Source organism: Arachis ipaensis, chromosome B6 (genome assembly GCF_059453495.1).
Source record: "Arachis ipaensis isolate K30076 ecotype BB chromosome B6, ASM5945349v1, whole genome shotgun sequence".
NCBI classification, from domain to species: Eukaryota; Viridiplantae; Streptophyta; class Magnoliopsida; order Fabales; family Fabaceae; genus Arachis; species Arachis ipaensis.
In genome coordinates, this window is record NC_142441.1 from 146,532,894 (window position 1) to 146,555,241 (window position 22,348).

The 22,348-nt window shown below is 32.8% G+C and overlaps 2 protein-coding genes across 2 annotated transcripts; both read left to right on the plus strand.

Annotated features, from left to right (window-relative positions):
* The first annotated feature begins 572 nt into the window (after window positions 1-572).
* On the plus strand, window positions 573-5,340 carry LOC107605377 (thiamine-repressible mitochondrial transport protein THI74). The gene is made up of 9 exons (XM_016307251.3): window positions 573-994; window positions 1,604-2,002; window positions 2,394-2,608; window positions 3,313-3,383; window positions 3,474-3,575; window positions 3,736-3,853; window positions 3,943-4,078; window positions 4,379-4,428; window positions 4,771-5,340. The coding sequence occupies exons 1-9, from the start codon at window positions 914-916 to the stop codon at window positions 4,856-4,858; spliced, it is 1,260 nt and encodes a 419-aa protein (XP_016162737.1). The 5' UTR covers window positions 573-913; the 3' UTR covers window positions 4,859-5,340.
* Window positions 5,341-9,106: 3,766 nt separating this feature from the next.
* Window positions 9,107-13,986, plus strand: LOC107605378 (hydroxyproline O-galactosyltransferase HPGT2). Its single transcript, XM_016307253.3, has 12 exons — window positions 9,107-9,510; window positions 9,694-9,757; window positions 9,908-9,957; window positions 10,062-10,249; window positions 11,010-11,070; window positions 11,218-11,290; window positions 11,594-11,717; window positions 11,847-11,934; window positions 12,036-12,086; window positions 12,729-12,800; window positions 13,209-13,321; window positions 13,496-13,986. The coding sequence occupies exons 1-12, from the start codon at window positions 9,380-9,382 to the stop codon at window positions 13,516-13,518; spliced, it is 1,038 nt and encodes a 345-aa protein (XP_016162739.1). The 5' UTR covers window positions 9,107-9,379; the 3' UTR covers window positions 13,519-13,986.
* Window positions 13,987-22,348: the final 8,362 nt, after the last annotated feature.

The following is a 22,348-nucleotide window of genomic DNA, read 5'->3' on the forward strand; positions in this document are numbered from 1 at the left end:
ATAATTAAATATTATATTGATCGAAAATAATTGATTTTTTATAGGTAGAGTCAGATGAAAAATTTTAAATTCATGAATAAGATAAAATTAAGTTTAAAAAAATTTAAATTCGTCAATAAAATTTAAATCCTACGTACTCTACCTATTATCCATCTTATTCATTATTTAATGATTTATTATTAGCTAATAATTACAATATACATAAAATAAAATTTAAATTTTTAATATTTATTTAAACGAATAAATAAATTAATTATTCGATAAACTCAATTGAATTATAAAAAAATGTTACTTTGTAGATACTTGTGTGTTTACCTTATATTAATCTCACCATTACAACTTAAATTTTGTTAATAAAAAGGGAAAAAAATGATTTGTATAGTTGCCTATCATTAAATTAAACGATAAGTATCATGATTGGTGTGGTAAATTTTTTCCATAAAAAATTGACAGAAAAATGCTTAACACACCAAATGAACGAATGATCATATCATGGTCCAAAAAGTAAAGAAAGATGTTGACATGGTTGGAGACAATTAACTAATTACAGAAAAAAAAAAAAAAGCTTTATTATTAACATCTTCTCTCACTGTTTCTCTTTCCACCCATTTTCTCAGGCCTTTGCCGTTCTTGTAAGAATCCATCTCCTCCCTAAAAAAAACTACTATCTTCCTTGCAAAACCTCTCACAACAATTTAGTAGCTCTGTTTTCTCAAATTTCTACGCAACATTAAGGCTCCTTTTTTCATTCCCAAGGTCAAAATTTTCTGTTTAATTTTTTTGGTGGGATTCAACAATTTTGGTGTATTATTATTGAAGGGTGATTTTTCCTTCTGGGATCTGGAACAAGCATAAAGAAAAAAGTGTGGATCTTTTTGCAATTTTCCTTTTTGTTTTGGTTTCTCCTTGGTAAATGGGTTGGAGATACAAAGCTGGGTTGTTTCTTATAGCAACGGTTGTTATTATATGGGTTACCTCCGCTGAAGTTACCCAGGTATGATTTTACATATTTACCCCTTTTTCTAGCTTGTTGAGCCATGTCAAGATTTTGGATTTTTGCTTGAGTTTGTTGTGAAATGCATTTGGTTAATGTGCATAGGTTGGGAATTAGTTTTCTTAGCAAAAGTATTTGAAATAGGATTGAATTGATTTTGTTGGGGGGTTTATGTTCTAGAATGTAAGAACTTAGGATGCTGATTATGGTTTTGGATTGAACAGAGTTGATTTTGAAGCTTCCTAAATCTTAGGAATCAACTTTTGTATTGGTGTAATGTTTGAAAATGCAGCATATAAATCATAACATGATTGACTAGATTGATTAGTATGCATAGCTATTCTAAGAACATGATGTTGTGTTGGCTTTCATGGATCGAAAACTTCAGATTTATGATATAATATGTTGCTGAACTGCTGAAGGGATCCACTATTATGTGTTATCTATGTCATTTAGGAGATTTACATTTGGCAATATCTGGAATCTGAATACTTATCTAAGCACGGTTGAACGATGTTTGAGATTCAAACTTCTTAATGGAGAGAGTAATGTGGAGTATGGCTGCTTTATGTATATGAATGCTTCTCTGAATTGAACCTTTCTTATCAGGATATTTTTACAGACTATAAGCAGCCATTTGCAGTGACGTATCTCGGAGCTTCTCTTATGGTAGTGTACCTACCGGTCGCATTCATTAAGGACTGGTTATGTAACTTATTTAAACGCCGTTCCTCAAAAGGTGGAAAAAATGAAGCAACCATGGATATGGATTCGGATTCGGGCAATAGCTCTCCTGTCAAAGGCAATGGAGTGCAGAAAAACTTCGAACTGGAACTGGGGAATGTTAGTCGAAAAGATAGTGACTTAGACCTTTCAGCTCTCTCAGAAACAAAGCCATTGGTGGCAAGATATAATGATCCTAATGTGCTAAAGGTTGATAGACCTCTTACTGCAAAAGAAGTTGCTACATATGGATTTTACATTGCTCCTATCTGGTTTATAACAGAGGTAAGTAATGTAACGTTGAGCTGAAACCATATAAAAAGTCATATAAGTTAAGCTCATGGATACATGCCTTCTATCAGTACCACAAGTGTTCTAGTTACTGGTTTCTTGCACAATTGAATGTTTTGAGTTGCTAGTTAATAATTAATTTTTATCATAGTGGTTGAAGTTTCATTTTATAAACAAGTATCCGATTTGTAAGTTAAAAACAAACCGCCACTCTTGCTCCATCTTAAGTCTGAATAAATCATTCATTATAGTTTCAACTATGCTATATACCAGCTACTAGATATTTAAACAAATCTGTTTCTTGAATTTTGCATATCTAGGTTTGGTGTATAGGAAGTGTTGTGTTGCTATCTTGTTTTATTAATTTCTTTTTCTTTGCTTTCAGTATCTATCAAATGCTGCCCTTGCACGTACAAGTGTTGCTAGTACGACGGTATTATCATCTACCTCAGGACTCTTCACTCTTTTTATCGGTGTGCTTTTGGGCCAAGACACTTTAAATGTAGCAAAAGTAGTTGCTGTCTTAGTCAGTATGGCCGGGGTAGCTATGACAACTATGGGGAAAACATGGGCTGCAGATGATACCGAATTAGGTTCTTCGTAAGTCATTACTTTCTCTTTTGATCATGAAATCACCTTCACCGTATCTTCCAATTTTAATCGACTAAATAGATGTCAACTAAAATTAATGTAAAACATGCTAGGATCATCATATTCCCTTCCATCTAGTGTTTGTTTGTTCTCCAAGATAAACAAGCATGATTCTTTATAAACTTTGTTTCCGCAATCTAGGTTGCTTGTATCTTTCGCCGGAGTAAAGGAAGAAAGCCAAAAATGTCATTTGAAAATGTGTAATTAATTTATCTCTGGATTTCATAAAGTTGTGACTTTGTTTACTTTGATTACCTAATCTCTGCTTTATGGCCATTCTGCTGGCAGTTTAAATCTGGACCAAAAAATTTGAAGAATTTAAAGAAACAGTTATTGACTTGATTAATGTTTTTAATTTTTTGTTCAAGATTAGAGTGTTAAGAGAGGATAGCATCAACCTTTTTTCTTCCATTGTTAATTTTATCAGTGACATGATCTTTATGGGTAATTTTGGTGTTTTACTCTTTCATATATCTATCTCTCTTAATGTGTATTAAAGGGTAAATGAGGGTGCTTTATAAGATTGAGCTAAACTACTTAAGTCATGGTTCTTATCATGAACAAACCCAGTTGTTGTTTTTCATGTATTATCATTTGCTTGCTATTTGTAATACTATATTTTTTGGGCGTTGACAGTTGATATTTGTGTTCAGCAATGGAAAGCGCTCTCTTGTGGGAGATCTTTTTGGCCTTCTCTCAGCTATGTCATATGGTCTATTCACAGGTTAGGAAATGTCTTAGCTTTTGTGTTTCTCTGATTCTCTGACAGATAATTTGGACAGTAATGACATTTCATTTTCTGTCAATGCTGCAGTTCTTCTTAAGAAGGTTTCCGGCGAAGAAGGGGAAAGGGTTGATGTGCAAAAGCTGTTTGGATACATTGGATTGTTTACACTTGTAGCACTATGGTGGCTTAGTAAGTTTTTCCTCATTCACAAAATCCTGAAAATAGGGAACACTACATTAAACAGCAAGCCAAACATGCCCTTATTTTTCATGTGTATATTTATAACTTGTTTCTCAGTTCTCAAATATAGCCAACCTTTTTTCTAACTTCTTGTCCATTTTTTTCATAGTTTGGCCTTTGTCAGCCTTAGGAATTGAACCTAAGTTCTCAATTCCTCACTCTGCAAAAGTGGATGAAGTTGTTCTTGCTAACGGATTCGTCGGAAGTGTTCTCTCGGACTATTTCTGGTACTTGCCAAAAGAAAATAAAAATTTCATAATTATGCAACACAAAGTTTTCTTAATTCTCATGTGGAACTTTTTTAATATCTACCCAGGGCACTTTGTGTTGTATGGACTACCCCCCTCGTGGCGACTTTGGGCATGTCACTCACCATTCCTCTTGCCATGTTGGCCGACATGGTGATCCATGGTCGGCATTATTCAGCATTGTACATCCTTGGCTCAATTCAGGTATTTTCATCACTAAAGATGCCAACTTTAACTTGATTGTTTTCTTGCCTTGTTTTAGATAATTCATGTGTATCTCTTATCTGTTATTTTAGTTATTTGGGCAAATAAAGTTAAAAAATCTTACCATATGCCCTTTAATAACTATTTATACTGCATAAATGTTTCATTGTTTACATCTAAATCTAGATCTATTTTAATAATTTGACTATGAGAGTTCTCAATCATAGTGTTCCAAATCTTGAAGTATTCAAACATTTTGTGTTCATATAATAACATAATTGTTTTGGCATTGAGTTGCAGGTATTTGTAGGGTTTGTGCTTGCTAATCTTTCAGATTGGATGACCAAGAGGTTGGGACTATAGCATATATTTATTATTATTTTTTGTTCTTTTGCCCAACACTGATTCATTCTTCCACTCCTCTAATGGAGCCTTATACAATGAGTGGAATACATGTTATATATATATATATAAAAAAGAAAAAAGGGAAGAGAAAATTCTTTTTGTCATTTTCAAAGGAAGGCAAAATGAAAGAGGGTGTGCTTTCCCTTTCCATGCTGTTTCTTTGTTTTCTTGTTATGTGCATATGCTGCTTCTAGTTTTATTAGTGAGATCTCTTTGTTGTAATCATTTATTTTATTTTTATTTTTCATTTATGGTTTGCAATTACAATGTAATTTCTTTCTATATAGGTTGCCAGTTCTCATACGAAATTTAATAAATTCGTGGCTTTATTACCATCCCAAAAAGAAAAATGTGGCATTACAGGAGCGGTTCTGAAATAATGGAACCTATATATAGTTTTTGTTAGATTTGTCTAGGTGGATTCTGAGGTGCAGCATGGTAAAAAGAATGTACGGTGCAAGTTGAAATCTTGACCGTTGATTTTTGATGGTGCAAGTAAGAGGTGTGTCTACTGCAAGAGATCCCTTTAAAGCACGTGGGACAAGCAACAACTAACCCAGTTGGAAAGAATTCAAACCGACATTCAAACCAAGTCGCCCAATCCCAAATAGAACTAACTTCTTTTTTTTTTCTCTCATGGATTTAGGATTTAGGAAATGATAAAAAAAAAAGAAAATTTTGATTTTAGATAAATATATTAATTGTACAAAGTTACTTTATTGATTTTTCTATACATAGTTTTCTTTTCGTTATACTTTTTTATTTGTTTAAAATGAAAATTTAGGTGCAGTCAATTTTACGTGAAATTGACAGTGAATAGCCATTAAATAATTTGATTTATTTGATTAAATTTTTAACTAACGACTCTCAATTATTAATTTTACGTAAAATTGACTACATATGAATTTTAAAAAAATGAACTAATGCTGTCTAACTTTTTAGGGTTGATATTTATTTAGGAGTAAATAAAATTTTATGATGAATGTGTATATGAACTAAAGATAGTACTAATATATGGCGTTCTAACTTGTTTGATTTGGTTAAATCAATGTCCATTGGATGCACGAAATGGAGTTATGCAAACTAAGATACGAGTAAATTATGCTACACTAAAATTTAATAAAACAATCTTGCATAAAATGATCATAATAAATAGTGATATATACGTCTTGAGAAGCTAGATTTTCGTCTTCTATAAAAGGATTTGTCATTTTATTTAAAGGAACTTACTAATATTGCTGTTGTTTTTCAATGTTTTAAGCACCTTTATTTTGCCAAGTAATGCTTGTCTACCTTAGTTGGTTCACATTATTGTACTACTTTAATGTTATCAAAGCCTAGTACACTAGTTACGTACGTACTTATAAATACAACCTAGTTTATAGGATGAACATATTTGCGTTGCAAAATTACAATGTTAGAAATTCTAAAGTAGTGTTTGTTTTGAGAGATTGGGATGGAGATTGCGAGATTGAGATTTAATATTATGTTTGTTATTTTAGTTTCTGTCTTTAAAGTAGTGTTTAGTGGAGAGACAGAGATGGAAAGACTGAAACTGAGAGACAGAAATTGAAATAAATTTCAGTATTCTGTTTGGTACAAAATGGGAGACAAAAATTAAAACAAGAATAAAACTCTAATTTAATTTGCATAAAGAGTAAAATTAAAATTAATTAATTGAAATTAGGGTATTTTAGGTATAAAATGTTATTAAAGTTTCAGTTTCATCTCTAAAAATTTTAGTTCCCTGTGTTTCTATTTTTTGGAAGTACTGAAATACTGAAATTTTGGATACAGAAACAGAAATTTTAGTACCAATCTCTGAACCAACAAATATGATACTGAGTCTCAGTCTTTCAGTCTTTGTCTTAATACCTCAAAACAAACATTACCTAAAATTTCAGTATCTCCAAAAAGTAGAGATATAGGGACTGAAATTTTTTGGAATGGAGATTAAAACTTTAATAACATTTTATATCTAAAATACCTTTATTTTAATTAATTAATTATAACTTTATCTTTTGTGCAAATTAAATTAAAACTTCATTCTTATTTCAATCTCTATCTCCCATATATCAAACACAATATTAAAACTTATTTCACAGTTTCTCAATTTTTATTTTTTTTCAAACGCTACCTAAAATATTCTTTTCAAAGATAATAATGGAATTTGGTTTAAAAATTAGGCGCAAGGCACAACAATCTCTACTTTTTCCTTCCAAACAATTAAACGATGAAGCCTAACTCTCTTGCTTTAAATATGCATGCCTTGTCCAAGCAGCCATTCTCTTAAAAGCTAAGTCATGGAATTTAGGAGGATTTGACTTTCCTTCTGTGATGAGATAACATTTGCACCTAAAAGGCTAAATATTCATAAAATTGAAAATAGATCCTTTCAAACTTTGACTTTTTTATTTAAACAAAATATTCATGATTTACATTTGTCTAAAATACGAAATATTTATGTATTTGTGTGTTATTAGGATATTTCACTTACAAAACATAATTACCAAAATATATTCAAATATTAATTTACACATAATCGTTGTACAAGTAAATCAATGTATTAAGTATTAACATATTGGAAAACGATTTTCTAGAGTAACAATACTATTAAAGTAATAAAATAATATTTTAATCATTTTTAAATTTATAATATTTATTATTTACGAGTCTCACTGTCTTAATCAAAAGGTAATTAATGGTATTTTTTTTTTCTAAAGTGATAATAAAACTTTAGAAGAACCGGATCCTAACATATTCGCTGGTGTTATGTCCTATTTTTTTTTAAAATTTGTTACTTTAAACTCGAAAAATTTCTAAGTTTAAATTCTTATACTACTGCGATAGATTATATGTTAAGTGGATCTTTTCAAAATAAAAAAAATCAACAATTATTCCCTATTAAGTAAATTAAAAGATGTTTTTTAATGAAATTTAGGACATCTTTAATCTTTTGTGTTTAAATTCATAACTTTGTTAAAATACAATTTTTCTTGAATTTGAGTTAAAACACAACATTTGATATTTATGCTTAATAGTTTTGATTTTTTTAATGTGCTATTCGAGTTTAAATGGATATATTTTTTTATTTACATTTATATTTCAAAATTAATAGAGAGTAAATGATTAACTTAAAAATAGAATTTGAAATATCCATATGCTAATACACTAATTTGTTCATATTTTATACTGTAAATTAATATTTGAATACATTTGCTATTGATTTTGTTGGCAAGGTTGCGAAATGTAATTATTCTTGAATTTCGTAGCTAAAACCATTGAAATAACTCTGCTTTAATTTTTTCTAATAATATACAAAAATATAAATCTTTTACTTTTAACTCAAATTGAAGATTAAAAAATTACTTATTTAAATGAAAAATCCCTCAAACTTTGGAGGGAGGGGAGGGGGTTGGGGGTTGGGTTTTATTTTTTACTATATAAAGAGTAAAGTATATATTTGTTTAAATTTATTAAAAATTTTAAAAATATCCTTAAATTTTATTTTATTTTAATTTTATCCTAAAAATGTTCAAATTACATCAAATATATTTTTGACGGCTAATTTTTTTTATAAAATTTAGTACCACTTCAACAATAATTTTATAAGAATAACATTCAATATAAGTAATTCAGATATAGTTATCATGTATTATTATTGAATTTGTCCTAATTTTTTTTAAAATTTAACTGTTAAGAATATATTTAATACAAATCAAAATCTTCACAAACAAAGTTAAAACAAAATAAAACTTAAAAATACTTTTAAAATAAAAACAAAAGTATGTCTCCTAGCTATTATCAAAACTTTTGATGTTGAACAAATGATTATAAAGTATAATCTTTCAAAGTAGCGTATAAAAGACTTGAATTTTTCTAAAATTAGAAATAATAAATATTGATATAATATAAAAAGATTAATCATATTTATATAATATATAATTTGATAAATAATTAAAATATTATATCAATTAAATTATCATTTTATTTGTGAAATTAAGTATATAATTTATGCATTGATGACGTTATACTCTAAAAAAATCCAAATTTGAGTTAGAAGTAAGTCATTAAAGCGTAAATTCTATACTTAATTTCATAAATTAAATAATAAATTAATTGATATAATATTTTAATTATTTTTTATTAAAATTTATATTTTAAAATTAATAAAAAATAAATGACACACATAATAAATCGAATCAAATTAATTTAATTTACATGTAAATAGCATAAATCGAGTCAATTTGATTCGATTTATATAAAAATATTCAACACGGAGCATGTAATCAATTTTAGTTTAGAATATTTACGTAATTCTAAACTCTATTTATCTTATCTAGATAACTTATCCTATTTATAAGGTGTATAAATTAATTTAATATATCAAAATAGATACAATAATATTATCCTTTTTTATAATCATATTAACTATACACAAAAATTAATCATTTATATAATATATAATATATTATTAAAAACTCAAAATACACAATAAAAATAAATTAAACATAAAATATATTTATACACAAGTATATAATGACTAAATTTTTGTATATATATACTATTTTTGTAATTTTTTAGTTTTTATTTAAATAAAAAAGTCCATTAAAATTTAAACCCATGTAATAAAAATGAAGAAATTCAAAATAAAAAGTAAAAACCCTCGTCCGTTAGTAGCAGAGTCTCTTTCTGATTTCCAGTTTCCGATTTGGCATCAATTGATCGGAAATCGAAACTGCAAAATAACACTCACGAAATCGGAAATCTCAATAAAGGAACCCAAATCCAATCGAATCCAAGGCAACAATAGAGAGAACAAACACCATTGAATCAGAATCACAGACAGAGAAAGAGTGTTAAGAGTGGTGGTGTTGTTGGTCGTTGTTGGCAGAAATGGATACACTGCCAACGACGTCGTCTAAGAGCGAACGGAGAAGTGGTAGATCGAAGGCTGCTCAGACCTCTAAGTCTTCTCTCGTCATGGCTTTCTTTTCTTGCGTCGCTTGGCTTTACGTTGCCGGCAGGTATTTTTTATTTATTTAAATTCTTAATTTTAATGTTGATATATAAATTCCTAGGGTTGGTTCATTGTGTTTCTGAGAGATATTTGCATTTGGATCCGATTTCATATGTAATTTTTGGTGTATTTGAAACTCATGATCTGAATCATTTATCGGAATTTTGTGCTTTTATTTTTAAATGATTAGGTTGTGGCAGGATGCAGAGAATCGCAATTTGCTTGCTACACTTTTAAAGAAGAATTCAGCACAGGTATATATTTTTCTTTATGAGTATGAAGCATGGTTATTTGTAATTTATGATGAAAGCCTTGATCAATTTTGTTACTATGTTATTTCAATGTAGATACTTTTGGATTTCTGTTTATGTTAAGTTAATACATTTTGATCTTTTGTTTGATAGAGGTCCAAGGTTATTACTGTGGAAGATAAGCTAATGATTCTAGGGTGCAAGTAAGTCTACCCCATTTGTTCCCCATTTTTATCTTGGGTTGAATTATCTTGTTAGATACTATTTTGTTTGTTAATGTTGCTATGTTTGGGATTGGTGAATTTAGGGATCTGGAGAGGAGGATTGTGGAAGCTGAGATGGATTTGACATTGGCAAAGAGCCAAGGGTTCCTAAAAGGCCAGTCGCAGAAAAGTGGCTCTTCTGATCCTAAGCTTCTTGCTGTTATTGGTGTCTACACTGGATTTGGAAGCAAATTGAGAAGAAATGTTGCCCGAGGGTCTTGGATGCCCAGAGGTGTGTTTGAATTAGAAGATGATGTTCTTAATAATTACATGTGGAAAGCAATTTTCATTTCTTTTTTAACTTTTTTGACAAGAATTTGGAAGTGATTTGACCATTTATTGGCACTTGCTGTTTCTTTTGATTTTACTTGTTCACTTAAAAGTTTATTAGAGAATGACTACTTTGAAATTTTCATCTATACTGTGATGGTTCAAAGCCGTGTTCTGGTTTTGAAATGTTTTATTTACCTCATATTATAATTTTCTTATTATGTGTTGCGAAGTGTTTAGACCTACAGTGCACCACATCAAATTGCCTTGTAGTTTTATTTTTATTTTCGTTTTCACATTATAGTCTATTTCATGTGATATATGCAATTTTTTTCTGTGTTACACACACACAAGAATTAATTTTAAGTTGCTGTCTCTGTGTTACACACACACACACACACATATATAGACATGCTATGATGCCTATGCTATGGTGGCTACAGTGTCCCAAAAGGTATTGCTAAAATTAAAGTAACGTTTTTTTTATTATTTAACAATGCTTTTTAATTAAAAAAATAAAAGAAAAAGTGTTACCAAAATGTAAAAAAAGCATGGCTTTAATTTTAACTCACAATTGAGCTTGGAATATTATATGGATGGTTAAACCCTAAACCCTAAGTGGATATATATTCAGACACACTTGAGCTTCAAATATTATATGGATGGTAACATGTTAACTCAGTTATATATTACTGACATTTTCCCACTTCTCTTTTATGCAGGCGATGCTTTGAAAAAACTTGAAGAAAGAGGAGTGGTCATACGTTTTGTAATTGGTCGGAGGTTTATACACATACTTATCCTTATTAGTGGTTACATTCATATGATTTTCTTAACAGTTAATGATTATTTATCTGCTTTGATTTCCTTGACATAACATAAACAGTTAGTATTATTATAGTTATAAGTGTTTTAAACTTTACTTGGCAGCGCTAATCGAGGTGATAGCTTAGATCGCAATATTGATGAAGAAAATCGCTCAACAAAGGATTTCTTGATTCTTGTAAGTGAAAATTTTTTCAAATAGGCACCAAAAACTGGTTACAATTTGCTAAAATTCAAATTAGTTTGATATTTTTTACTGTGGTGGGTGGTTTTAGCAAACAGGAAGAACTGAGTTATATAATATGCACTTGACTTATTATAGATGCACAATGGGTAATTCCTTGAGGGACATTTATTTATAGACACAATTTTATGTGAAAGATATTGTTGATATTGATTTATCTTAGACATGCTTACTTGCCTTTGGATCTTGTTAAACATGCTTAATGTAGAGATTGATAGTTTGTTTTCATTATATCAGGAAGGTCATGAGGAAGCTCAAGAAGAGTTGCCTAAGAAAGCAAAAATCTTCTTTAGTACTGCAGTTCAAAACTGGGATGCTGACTTTTATGTCAAAGTTGATGACAGTATTGACATTGATCTGGGTAAAGATTGTTTATATTTTGATCCCCTTATATAGTGTGCGTGTTCTATTTTTTTGGTAAGCAGTTAACTGTTTTTTTTCCAATATGAAATTATTGAGACATTTTTTTCTATGTTGACTGGCATAACAGAGGGATTAATTGACCTTCTTAACCGCCGCCGCGATCAGGATGGGGCATATATTGGATGCATGAAATCTGGAGAAGTGATATCAGAAGAGTACTTTCTTTAACTGAGTGAATTATGATTTCATATATTTTATCTGTGAACCTTGCCAGTTTTGGATTAAGCTTATAAGCATCATTTTGGCTGTTTTTCAGGGGCAAGGCATGGTACGAGCCTGAATGGTGGAAATTTGGGGATGAAAAGTCGTAAGTGATATAACATTTTATGGAAGTTTTTGTTTATTAAAGGAGTGATTTAAGTAGCAATGATTACCTTACTGCAATTACCTTGTCATAACTTAGATGGTAAAACCTTAGCACGATAAGTCTATGTCATCACCACCATTGCCTTTCACTTGTTTGAGTTTGACCAAACGTTTTTGTCATTGCTATTGCTAACGTCCTAACCTGTAATCTTTATTATGACTAGATCACTAGCATCTTCTTCTTGCTTGATATTATGACCACCTATCATCTGTGTATTGTCACTATTGAAAGTATCTTAAAAGCTGCCTACTGTCTCCATTGCCACTATAGTTTTGGACCCCATCATTAGTGTCAACACTCATCGGCATCTCTACCTGCATTATGGGTACCAATTGGTTCTTATCAAGCTCCTACCAACCATTTTTTAAAACTAATACCAGTCTTTTTTGACGTTTATTCCACTTTTGAACAGAGAACATGAAATAATTAAATCTTTGGTAATATTATCTAGCACACTCACTAAAAGTAGTTATCAATAAAAAGGGAAAAGGAAAGAAGATACTGACATGTTCTTTTACTTTCATTGATTAGGGGAGTCTGCTGGTTTATTTTATTTTATTGATTTGGATCTATTTTCTTTAGGTATTTTCGACATGCAGCTGGTTCACTTGTTATAATTTCAAAGAATTTGGCGCAGTATATTAACATAAACAGGTCAGTTCTCAGTTACTTAGGATTCGGTTAGTAGAAAACTTTGGAAATAAGGTAGGCAGCTTTACTGTGTGGTAGGTAAGGCTGCGATAACTCATTTTGGTTGATGACAAATCATGGTCTCTGGATTTGTTATGGCTAGAGTTCTTTGTTTTCTATCTCTCTTCTTCCTCTAAAAAGATGGGGAGAACATCTTAATTGGTTATTTAACTGAGCCATGTTTGAATTGCTGCGTGATTAGGTTTATTAAATTTGCTCCTTGGTTTGTGTTTGTCTGTTGGTTTCCGATGGGGATTTTGCTTTGATTTTCTTCAGCTTTATAATTTCTATTGGAAGATACCATTATCGTCCTCACTTGTGTATTGCCTTCCAATCTTAATAATATTTCTTTTTCCATTAAAAAACATATAGTGCATCTTTGAAGACTTATGCCTATGACGATACATCGTTGGGATCTTGGATGATGGGTGTCCAAGCAACCTATATAGACGATATTCGCCTTTGCTGCAGTAGCATCAGTCAAGGTGAAATCCAACTCTCATTTTGTTTAACAGATGTGTTCTTCTCTTTTTGTATTTTCCCTCTTTCGGAGGGCCGTTGAACAGGGAATGGGGTGCATGGATAAAGGCCAATTTTTCATATTTCCGGTTTCTGAATTTAACAACACAACTTATCATAATGTTGATATTTATTTTCAGATAAGGTTTGTTCCTTGGCATGATAAGAGAATTGCAGTCACATCCTTCACCACTGTTACTTCTATTGAGGAACTGTTACATATTTTGGGAAAATCAGTGTCAACTTTCAGTTGTCAGCCTTGAGGATTGTAGGTACTATGCATATAAATTTCTTTATAGATCCAGCGACCTATCCATTCTTTTAGATATCAGCAGTGAAATTGAGAGGCTTAATGTTGACACACTTTGGCCTTTGGAGCTCACTTAATTTTCTCAGAGGTGCTATAATCATAGTTGGTTCTTTTAATTTTTTTTTTCTCTTTTTCTTTTTCTTTTTTTCCTTTTCTTTTTTAATTTATTTCTTTTGTTTTTTCTTCATATTGTTTATACAAATCTTCTGTTGATAGAAAGAAAGCACTTCCCTTGTTGTACACCTATACTGTTTGCTACGCTGCGATGAGAAAATTGTAGACTCATATTATACCGAGACATACGATGATATTTTGCGCAAATCACATTTTTTATGATGCTTTTTCATTTCCGTATCATTTAATTGTTCTTTATCAAAGCTATTATTGATCTTACAAGCAGCATTATGCTCAGCACTCAGCAGTAGTAAGTTTAAAGAAAGAGATGCTTTTAATCTCTCTCTCTCTAGTTAATTTCTTCTAATCTGTTATTAGTTATTACTCGTATGATGAAAAGAGATACTTTTAGGAGTATATGTTATGTCTATACCGTATAGATACTTTTGAAATTTCATTTGCCATTTTTTTCCCCATTTGTATATGACATTTCTGATATGTTTGTTTTTAACCTTATTTCTTTTCTATTGCTTGTCAAAATGCATCCAATTATCTTGTTATCTAGCGCCATGGAAATATTAGAAACTTTTTGCTTAGAGTTTTAGGGTATTTCCGACCAAAGAAGAGTTTAAACTTTAAAGGAATCAAGAAAAAGCAAGTTCTCATACGAATATTACTGAAAACATAAAATTAATTTCATTTCATTGCATGGTTTACACCGATTTTTGTCAACTCTTCGAGGTTTAAAACGACTTTTGTATATTCTATTTGTGCAATTGTGTCTATGGGCGTTGTTCAAAGTTGAAGTTCACTATTACAACCGAATATATTATATATTGAGATCACAGATTGAGACACTGCAAATTACAGCTAATTAATGAAAAAAGCTTTTGAAGAAACTTAGTGAAAATTTTTTAAGAGTTTTTCATCAATGAACGCATTGTAAATATATTGGAAAGTGGCGCTGTCATATAGGGGTGTTTATAGATTGGATTTGATTTGCATATCTGTAATATTTATCTAAATCTGATCCAAAAATTATTGTTATAAATTTGATTCGTAAGACTATCAGATTGGATTGCGGATTTTATGTATATATCTGCATATCCGTAGATCCGTAAAAATAAATAAGTAAATATTTTTTTAATGTTTTATTTCAACTAACAATTAGCATATATGTTGTATTATTTTATTTTTATTATTTAAGAAAAATATGTTTAATATTATTTTAAGAGTAAATATGTTTAAAAGAATAGAAAAAAGGGATTTTATTAATATTTTTTTAATAAAAATAATTTTTTAAAAATATTTTTATCTTTTGCGAATATATCCGATATCTGATCCGATTTGTAAATGTGTGAATCGAATTTAAACTTAAAAACTACAGATATTGGATCCGATCTAATGATTTTAGTGAAGATTGGATCGAGATTTTGGTAATATCCGATCCGATCCGCCTTAACCCCCAAGTGGGTTGGCGACTTTCATGAAGACGAATAGCAGTATATAGTTTATTTGCTAATCTTTATTAATTATTACTTGATTTATTTTTTTAGTTGGTTTCAATATGTGTAGTCTAAATCGTTGAACCGTGAGACGACATTAGCGGAGATCTTCAAGTATATCCATACGTTGAAGGTCAACAAGGAGAGATTTCCTGATGAGCAGTCTGCGACTCATTATGTGAGTTTCAATTATTTCTAACTTTGAAATTTATTTGGTTTAAGGTCAATTAACTGTCATCCTAATCACAACATGTGTTAGACAGGAGGACTACACGCAGATATTGGTGACCGTGACCCAGCAATTTCAGCCGCCTAGTGGGGACGACCCCGGCTCCGATGCCTCGGTGGTAGATCCTGATAGGGTTTGGCGCGAGACTACCTCTAAGCCCTACAAGAATCGCGTCTTCGGGTTGGGGTCATTTTTCGCCAGCAGCCATCGCACCTCCGCATTGGCAGCTTCATTTGTCTCTGCCACCATCTTTACCAATCCCAAGGAAGTTGTCGACTTGAGGGAGGAGGTGCAGAAGATCACATAGGAGCTTTCTCAACAAGCTCATCAGTCTGAGCAGATGTACAACGAGTTTCTTGCATGCATAGGAGACACTGTTACCTTCAGCTCGGAGTTGACAGAGAAGCTGGAATGGCTGAAGTGTTTGCGAGAGTAGATGGAGGTGTACAACGAGCAAATGTGCGATGGAGGAAGCGGTGCTGCTGGTGGGACACCGACATCAGCACATACTCCGCCGCTTCAGCAGGGGAAAGACGACGGCAATTATCGAGATCTATAGGGTTTAGGGATTTAATTTATTTTATGCCTATTTTATTATATTCTACTTCTTTGACTTTCTATTATATTCAAACCATTAATATTTAATAAAATCATTAGTTAATTTTTGGTAATTTTGAATTTGTGCCCAATTTCTATAAACAAAAATTTTAATTTGACTACTAATTGTGTGCTAATTGTGCAAAAAAAAAAAAACTACCGTAGAATTTACCGGTGGAATAATTCGACGGTAATTAGGCGCCACAAAACATAATACTGCACCAAATTTACCATCGAAAAAATCCGATAGTAATTTACCATTTATTTTCGTCGTATTAATAAAAAAATTCGACATAAAATCTACTGGTAATTAGTGTCGGACGAAATAATTTACTGATAAAAATTTTTTGGTACTGTTTATACTGTCAAATTCAATTTGACGATAATTTCAATGATACTCAGTATTTTTTTTTTGTAGTGTGATTTTAGTTATTGATTTGGTGTGCAAATAATATTTTTAAAATTTATTATATCTTATAACGAAAGCAATAACTTACGGTTAGACTCGGTGAAAAAATAACAAATTTCAGGTGTATTTTAAATTAAAATAACAATTAAATAAAAGAACATCTATATAGTACACAAGTTCGTTGTATTAAACAATTTAGTCTAAATATTTTAGATTTTTTAAATTAATACGTTTTTTTTTGTGACTGAACATAACACAAAGAAAAAAGACCTAAGAAAAAGAGTAGTACTCCTCTCTAATAATAATGTCTAAATTATTATGAGGCAGTAACCGCTCTAGATACACCTGCTTGTTTAAAACAGCAGTCTTAGCCATTAAATCAGCCGCTCTGTTTGTTGTTCGCTGGATGAGCACTAAAGTAGCTGTCCAATTGCGCTGGAGCATCTCTTTGATTTTGTCAAGCAGATCAGAGTCATTCCTAATCATGCTAGTTGTGCCTCGCGAAACAAGAAGAAACGCATCAAGATTATCAGTTTCACATATGACCTCTTTGCACTCGCAATCCCAAGCCATAACAAGCCCTCTCCAAATAGCATGAAGCTCACAACAGAGAACACTAGAAAGAGGTATATTGGCAGAACAACCTTTTATCCAAATTCCCATGCTGTCTCTAATAATACATCCAAAGCCAGCTAATTGCTCATTTTCAAAAACGCTTGCATCGCAGTTCACTTTACAGACATTCATTGGAGGTGGTTCCCAGTTATATTTCAAAGAAGAAGGAATAATATGTTTTTGGTTGATAACAACATTAGAGAAATCTCGAGTAGCATGTTTAACTAAGTGAACAATTTTCTCCTTACTCCATGGATCATCTTGGTGGAAGATGTCATTATTCCTATCCCTCCAAATCCACCAAAAGGCCGCTGCAAAGAGAAACTCATTTTTGTTGAGGTTAGAACGAATCCAAGACACAAAATCCAAATTAGAGTCCTCAGCGGTCATTCCCAAATTTAAGCTAATCTAAATCTGACGAGCTTTTTGGCAAGTCCTAAAGCAGTGGTTAATATCCTCTAGAGTAAGATAACATCTCTGACAAAAATCAGAAGTAGAAATACCTCTTTGAAACCGGTAACTAGCTGTGGAAACTCCGTTGTTGAGGCAAAGTCAGAGCAGACACTTTATCTTCTCCAGTATTCTCAAGCGCTAAAGCCAAAGCCAATTTTCATTATCATTCCAGCCAAATTTCTTCTTCAATAGCCATTCATACCCGCTTTTAGTCGAGTAGGTGAGAGTATTTGAGTTTGTCCAAAACCAACCTGTTTTATCTCCTGCCTGCTTGAGGATCAAAGAGCATCAAATCAAGTTTAACTTCTTCCGGAATCATTGTGCAAAGAATATCCCACCGCCAATGCCCAAGGTGCCAGACATCTTCTAACTTCAAGTGAGAATCAGAAATGTGCACAAAAGGAACCAAAGGAGCTAGCGTTCCACATGGTCGCCAAGCATGATACCAAAAGGATTGAGACATCCTGCCTGTACACCAATCAAAACCATCACGAAACTTTTCTATTGTCTTATAAATCGCTCGCCAAGTGCTTGAAACATTATTAGAAAATTTGGGTGAAAAGCAAGAACTCCCAGATAAATATTTTGCCAACATAATTCTTACCCAAAGCTTATCTTTATTATGCAATAATTGCCAAACAAGCTTTCCGAGTAAAGCAAAATTTACGCATTGAGTATCTCTAATTCCCAAGCCTCCATATTTTCTTGGAGTGACAACTTTGCTCCACTTGACCAAATTTAAGCAACGCTCCCCCACCTTTCCCTTCCACAAGAATTGTCTAAGCACAGAATCAATCTTTTGACAAACCGAAGTAGGAAAAAGAGTCACTTGCATCTGATAAATAGGAAGAGAAGAAGCAACAGATTTAATTAAGCAAAGCCTGCCTGCTCTGTTAAGGAGCCGACCTTTCCAACTAGCCAGCCTATTCTTGATCTTCTCTAAAGAGTCCGAAAAAATAGATTTAGCAGCTCGAGGATGATTAAGGTTCACCCCCAAGTATTTGCCTAGGTCACTAGTAAAAGGAATATGAGAAATACCAGACAACATTTCCTTCCTTCTATTAGAGATATTTCTAGAACAAATAGCTTTAGATTTTTCAATGTTAACCTTCATACCTGAAGCTTTACAGAACAACTCCAAGGTGTGCACAACATTCTGAACTTGACTTTTCTTCGCTTTACAAAAAAGGAGGTCATCTGCAAACATCAAATGAGAAACTCTAGGTCCCCCTCTAGAAACAACCACACCATCCCAAATACCTTCGTCAACTTGTTTGGAAATGAAGCACGCCAATCTCTCCATGCACAAAACAAATAAATACGGAGAAATTGGATCTCCTTGCCTAAGCCCTCTGCGAGGTTGGAAGCTGTCCAATCTATTCCCATTCCAAAGGATGGAAAGATTTGAGGCCTGAACACAATTCATTACAAGCCGAATAATTAGAGAAGGAAAGCCAAAAGATTCAAGAGTGTGCTCAAGAAAATTCCAATAAACTCTATCATAAGCCTTTTCTAAATCAATCTTAAAAGCCATAGCTCCTTTTCTAGACTTTGTCCGCTTAAGAAAGTGAAGAACTTCTTGGGCGACAATAATATTATCAGGTGCTCCTCTACCATGAATAAACCCTCCCTGAGTTGGGCTAACAATCTCATCAAAAAATGGTCGTAATCTATTAACCAGCACTTTAGTCACTAGCTTATAAATTACATTACAAAGGCTTATTGGCCGAAAATTCTTCAATCTAGTTGGAGGGTCGCACTTAGGGATAAGAACAATCAAAGTTTGCAACAAAGAATGGCTTAACGTCTCCCCTAAGAATACTTTCTGAACAGTACGCCATACCTCATGACCCACCACATCCCAATATTCCTTGAAGAAAAAAACTTGAAAACCATCCAACCCAGGAGCTTTGAACGAGCTCATATTATCCAGAGCTTCTTTAACCTCCAACATTGTTACTGGTTTAGACAAATTATCACAAGCATCCTGGCTAAGAGATGACATAGAAATTTCTCCCATGCAATTAACCTCAACAGGCTCAGTAGAACAAAAAATATTTTTGAAGAAATGAACAACCTCCCTTTGCAAAACTTCCGGATCATCAGACCAAGACCCATCACTGACTAGCAACCCATGAACCTTGTTAGATTTTCTTCTAAGGATGGTTTGCATATGGAAAAAGCTAGTATTTCTATCACCATACCGAACCCATTGATCCCTTGACTTCTGGTACCAAAGCAATTCTTCCTGGGCCAAAACTATATTATACTCAGCTCTCAATTCTTCCTCTTTGTGCTTCAGAATCGGATCATCGTCAGCTTCCATTTTCCGTTGAATACGATTCAAATAACCCTCCAATTCCCTCTTTTTAATAAAAATATTGCCGAAGACCATAGAGTTGAATTCCAACGAAGCTTCTTGGACCCCCAGCAACTTCCTATGGATGCCAAAATCTGTACTATCCCAAGATTTCTGAACAATGGCCTTGTAATCAGGATGCGTTGCCCATGCCGCTTGGAATCTAAAAGGCCGGTTTCCTTTCTTGATAGGAACTCCTTGACATCGGATAAGTAGGGGACAATGATCAGAGTGGGAACGACTGAGAACTTCAACAAAAGCTTCTGGAAAAAGAAGGCGCCATTCTGTAGTACAGCAAGCTCTATCCAATCTCTTTGCAATTTCTTTGTTTCCTTGAATTTTACGGAACCAAGTAAACCGTCTTTCAGAGGTTGTTAGATCAAAAAGACCACAAGAATCTAGAGTACTTGCAAAGATACTATTGCGATTTGAATAGAAATTACCCCCCTTCACCTCATGACACTCAAAATATCATTAAAATCCCCAACCACCACCCACGGGTCCTGAATGCACAAACCAATATCAAGCAGATGACTCCATAATTCTACTCTATTAGTGGCTTGAGGGCTGCCATAAACCGCACTGCAGATCCATCTTCGCCCACCACCATCAATTTTCAAAGTTACACATTGATTCATAGCCCAAAGAATTTTACAAGAAAATTTTAAATTAGCAGAGAGGAACCAAATTCCTCCCTTGTGTCCAACAGCATCTACAATCTCTACAGGATAATAGCCTAATCTCCCCCAAAATTCTTTCATAGTTTCAAACCCAATATGAGTTTCCACCAAAATAAAAAAAAGTTGGTTAAACTTTTCGTACCAACTCCTTACAGTGCACCCGAGACATCTTATTTGACGCCCCCTAACATTCCAACTAATAATATTTAAATGGTCACAATCCATAAAAAATAAATTAAATAATTAGAATGTTTAATCATTCTACCTCACGTTGATGGACCCCTGTCTCCAAGGGTCTCTTTGTGGACTTGCACCGCAGAACCATCATTCTTCTGTTGAGGTTGGGTCTCTAAGTTTGTTGTTGCACTAACTTTATCAAGCTCTTTTTGTACTCGAGAATCCATTGACAATGCTTTAGTAGGTGAGTTTTGAAGCGAAATAGGACGCTGCCTTTTGTGCCCTGCTTTAAAAAAGGGAGTACTCTGATCCTTGAAAGCCACCTGAGTTGTTCCCAAAGAGCCAAGCGTGGATGGAGGATCTTTCTTTTCCTTAGGCCCCACCTTTGCATTTGATAAGGACTTCACCTTTGCATTTGATGAGGATCCAGCATGCATGTTATTAGACCCAAAAGAAAATTTCTTACTCACCAAATTGGAGCATATTGCTACATTGGCTTTTTTTGGCACCACATTGTGGCCTTTACCCACTTTTTCCTTGCCTTTTCTACTAACTGTAACCCATTCACCCTCTTTTGCACGAGTATCCCTTTCCATACGTGAGTCTTGCAAATTATCATGCACAAGATCTGCTGCACCATGCTTCTCCTTAATTGGAATTGATTTGGCATTAATTCCAAATTCAAAAGATAAATTTTGATTTTTTACTGGGATTTGACTACCTTCCACTATTTTCTCGTTGTTATCTACAGAAAAAAGTGACGGCAAATTTCTCCTTCACCGTGCTTTCCTTCCCAATGCCATTGTTGTTCTCTTTCACACATTCTCTTGTGACATGCCCAAAGCAGCTACATTTTTCACAAATTAAATTCAATTGCTCATATTCATTGAATTTTTTTATAACTGAAAGTCCCAAGTTAATTTGCACACATGCTCTTGCATACTTTCTCCTCTCTGCAGACTTGGTGGCTAAATCGATGCGGATCGGTTTGCCAACAGCTGACGCAATCATTTTCATGGCTCTCTCTTGATAATAGTTAATGTTTAAACCTGTGATTCTTATCCAAACCATGGTAGACCCAAAAGTGTTTTCAGAAGGTCTGAATGAAGAACTCCAAGGTTTAACCGCAACATAGCTTCCAGTAATCATCCACGGTCCTCAAAGGAGAACTTTCTCTCTATCCTCTAAGAGATCAAATTTGACTAAGAAATAGCCAAAACCGACATCTAGTACCTCATATCCTCCTTTGGTTCTCCAGACGCCTTTAAGCCTGTGCGTGATCGCTGTATAGCTAAAATTTTTTCCAAGAACTTTAATCACGATGGCATCTTTGTAGGGCTCTGCCAATATCTCTTTTGCTTCCTCAGTGAACGTCACAGTTGGTATCTCCGAATCACCTTACTTACCAACTACGGTAGCCATCTTATCCCCATCAAGAGAATCAGCAACCTCCAAAGCTCTCCTTGCTGAGGCACCAACAACTTTATCTCTGAACGATATCCGCTGACTTTGAGTCTTGTTATCATCTCCTTTAATCCCCTCCTT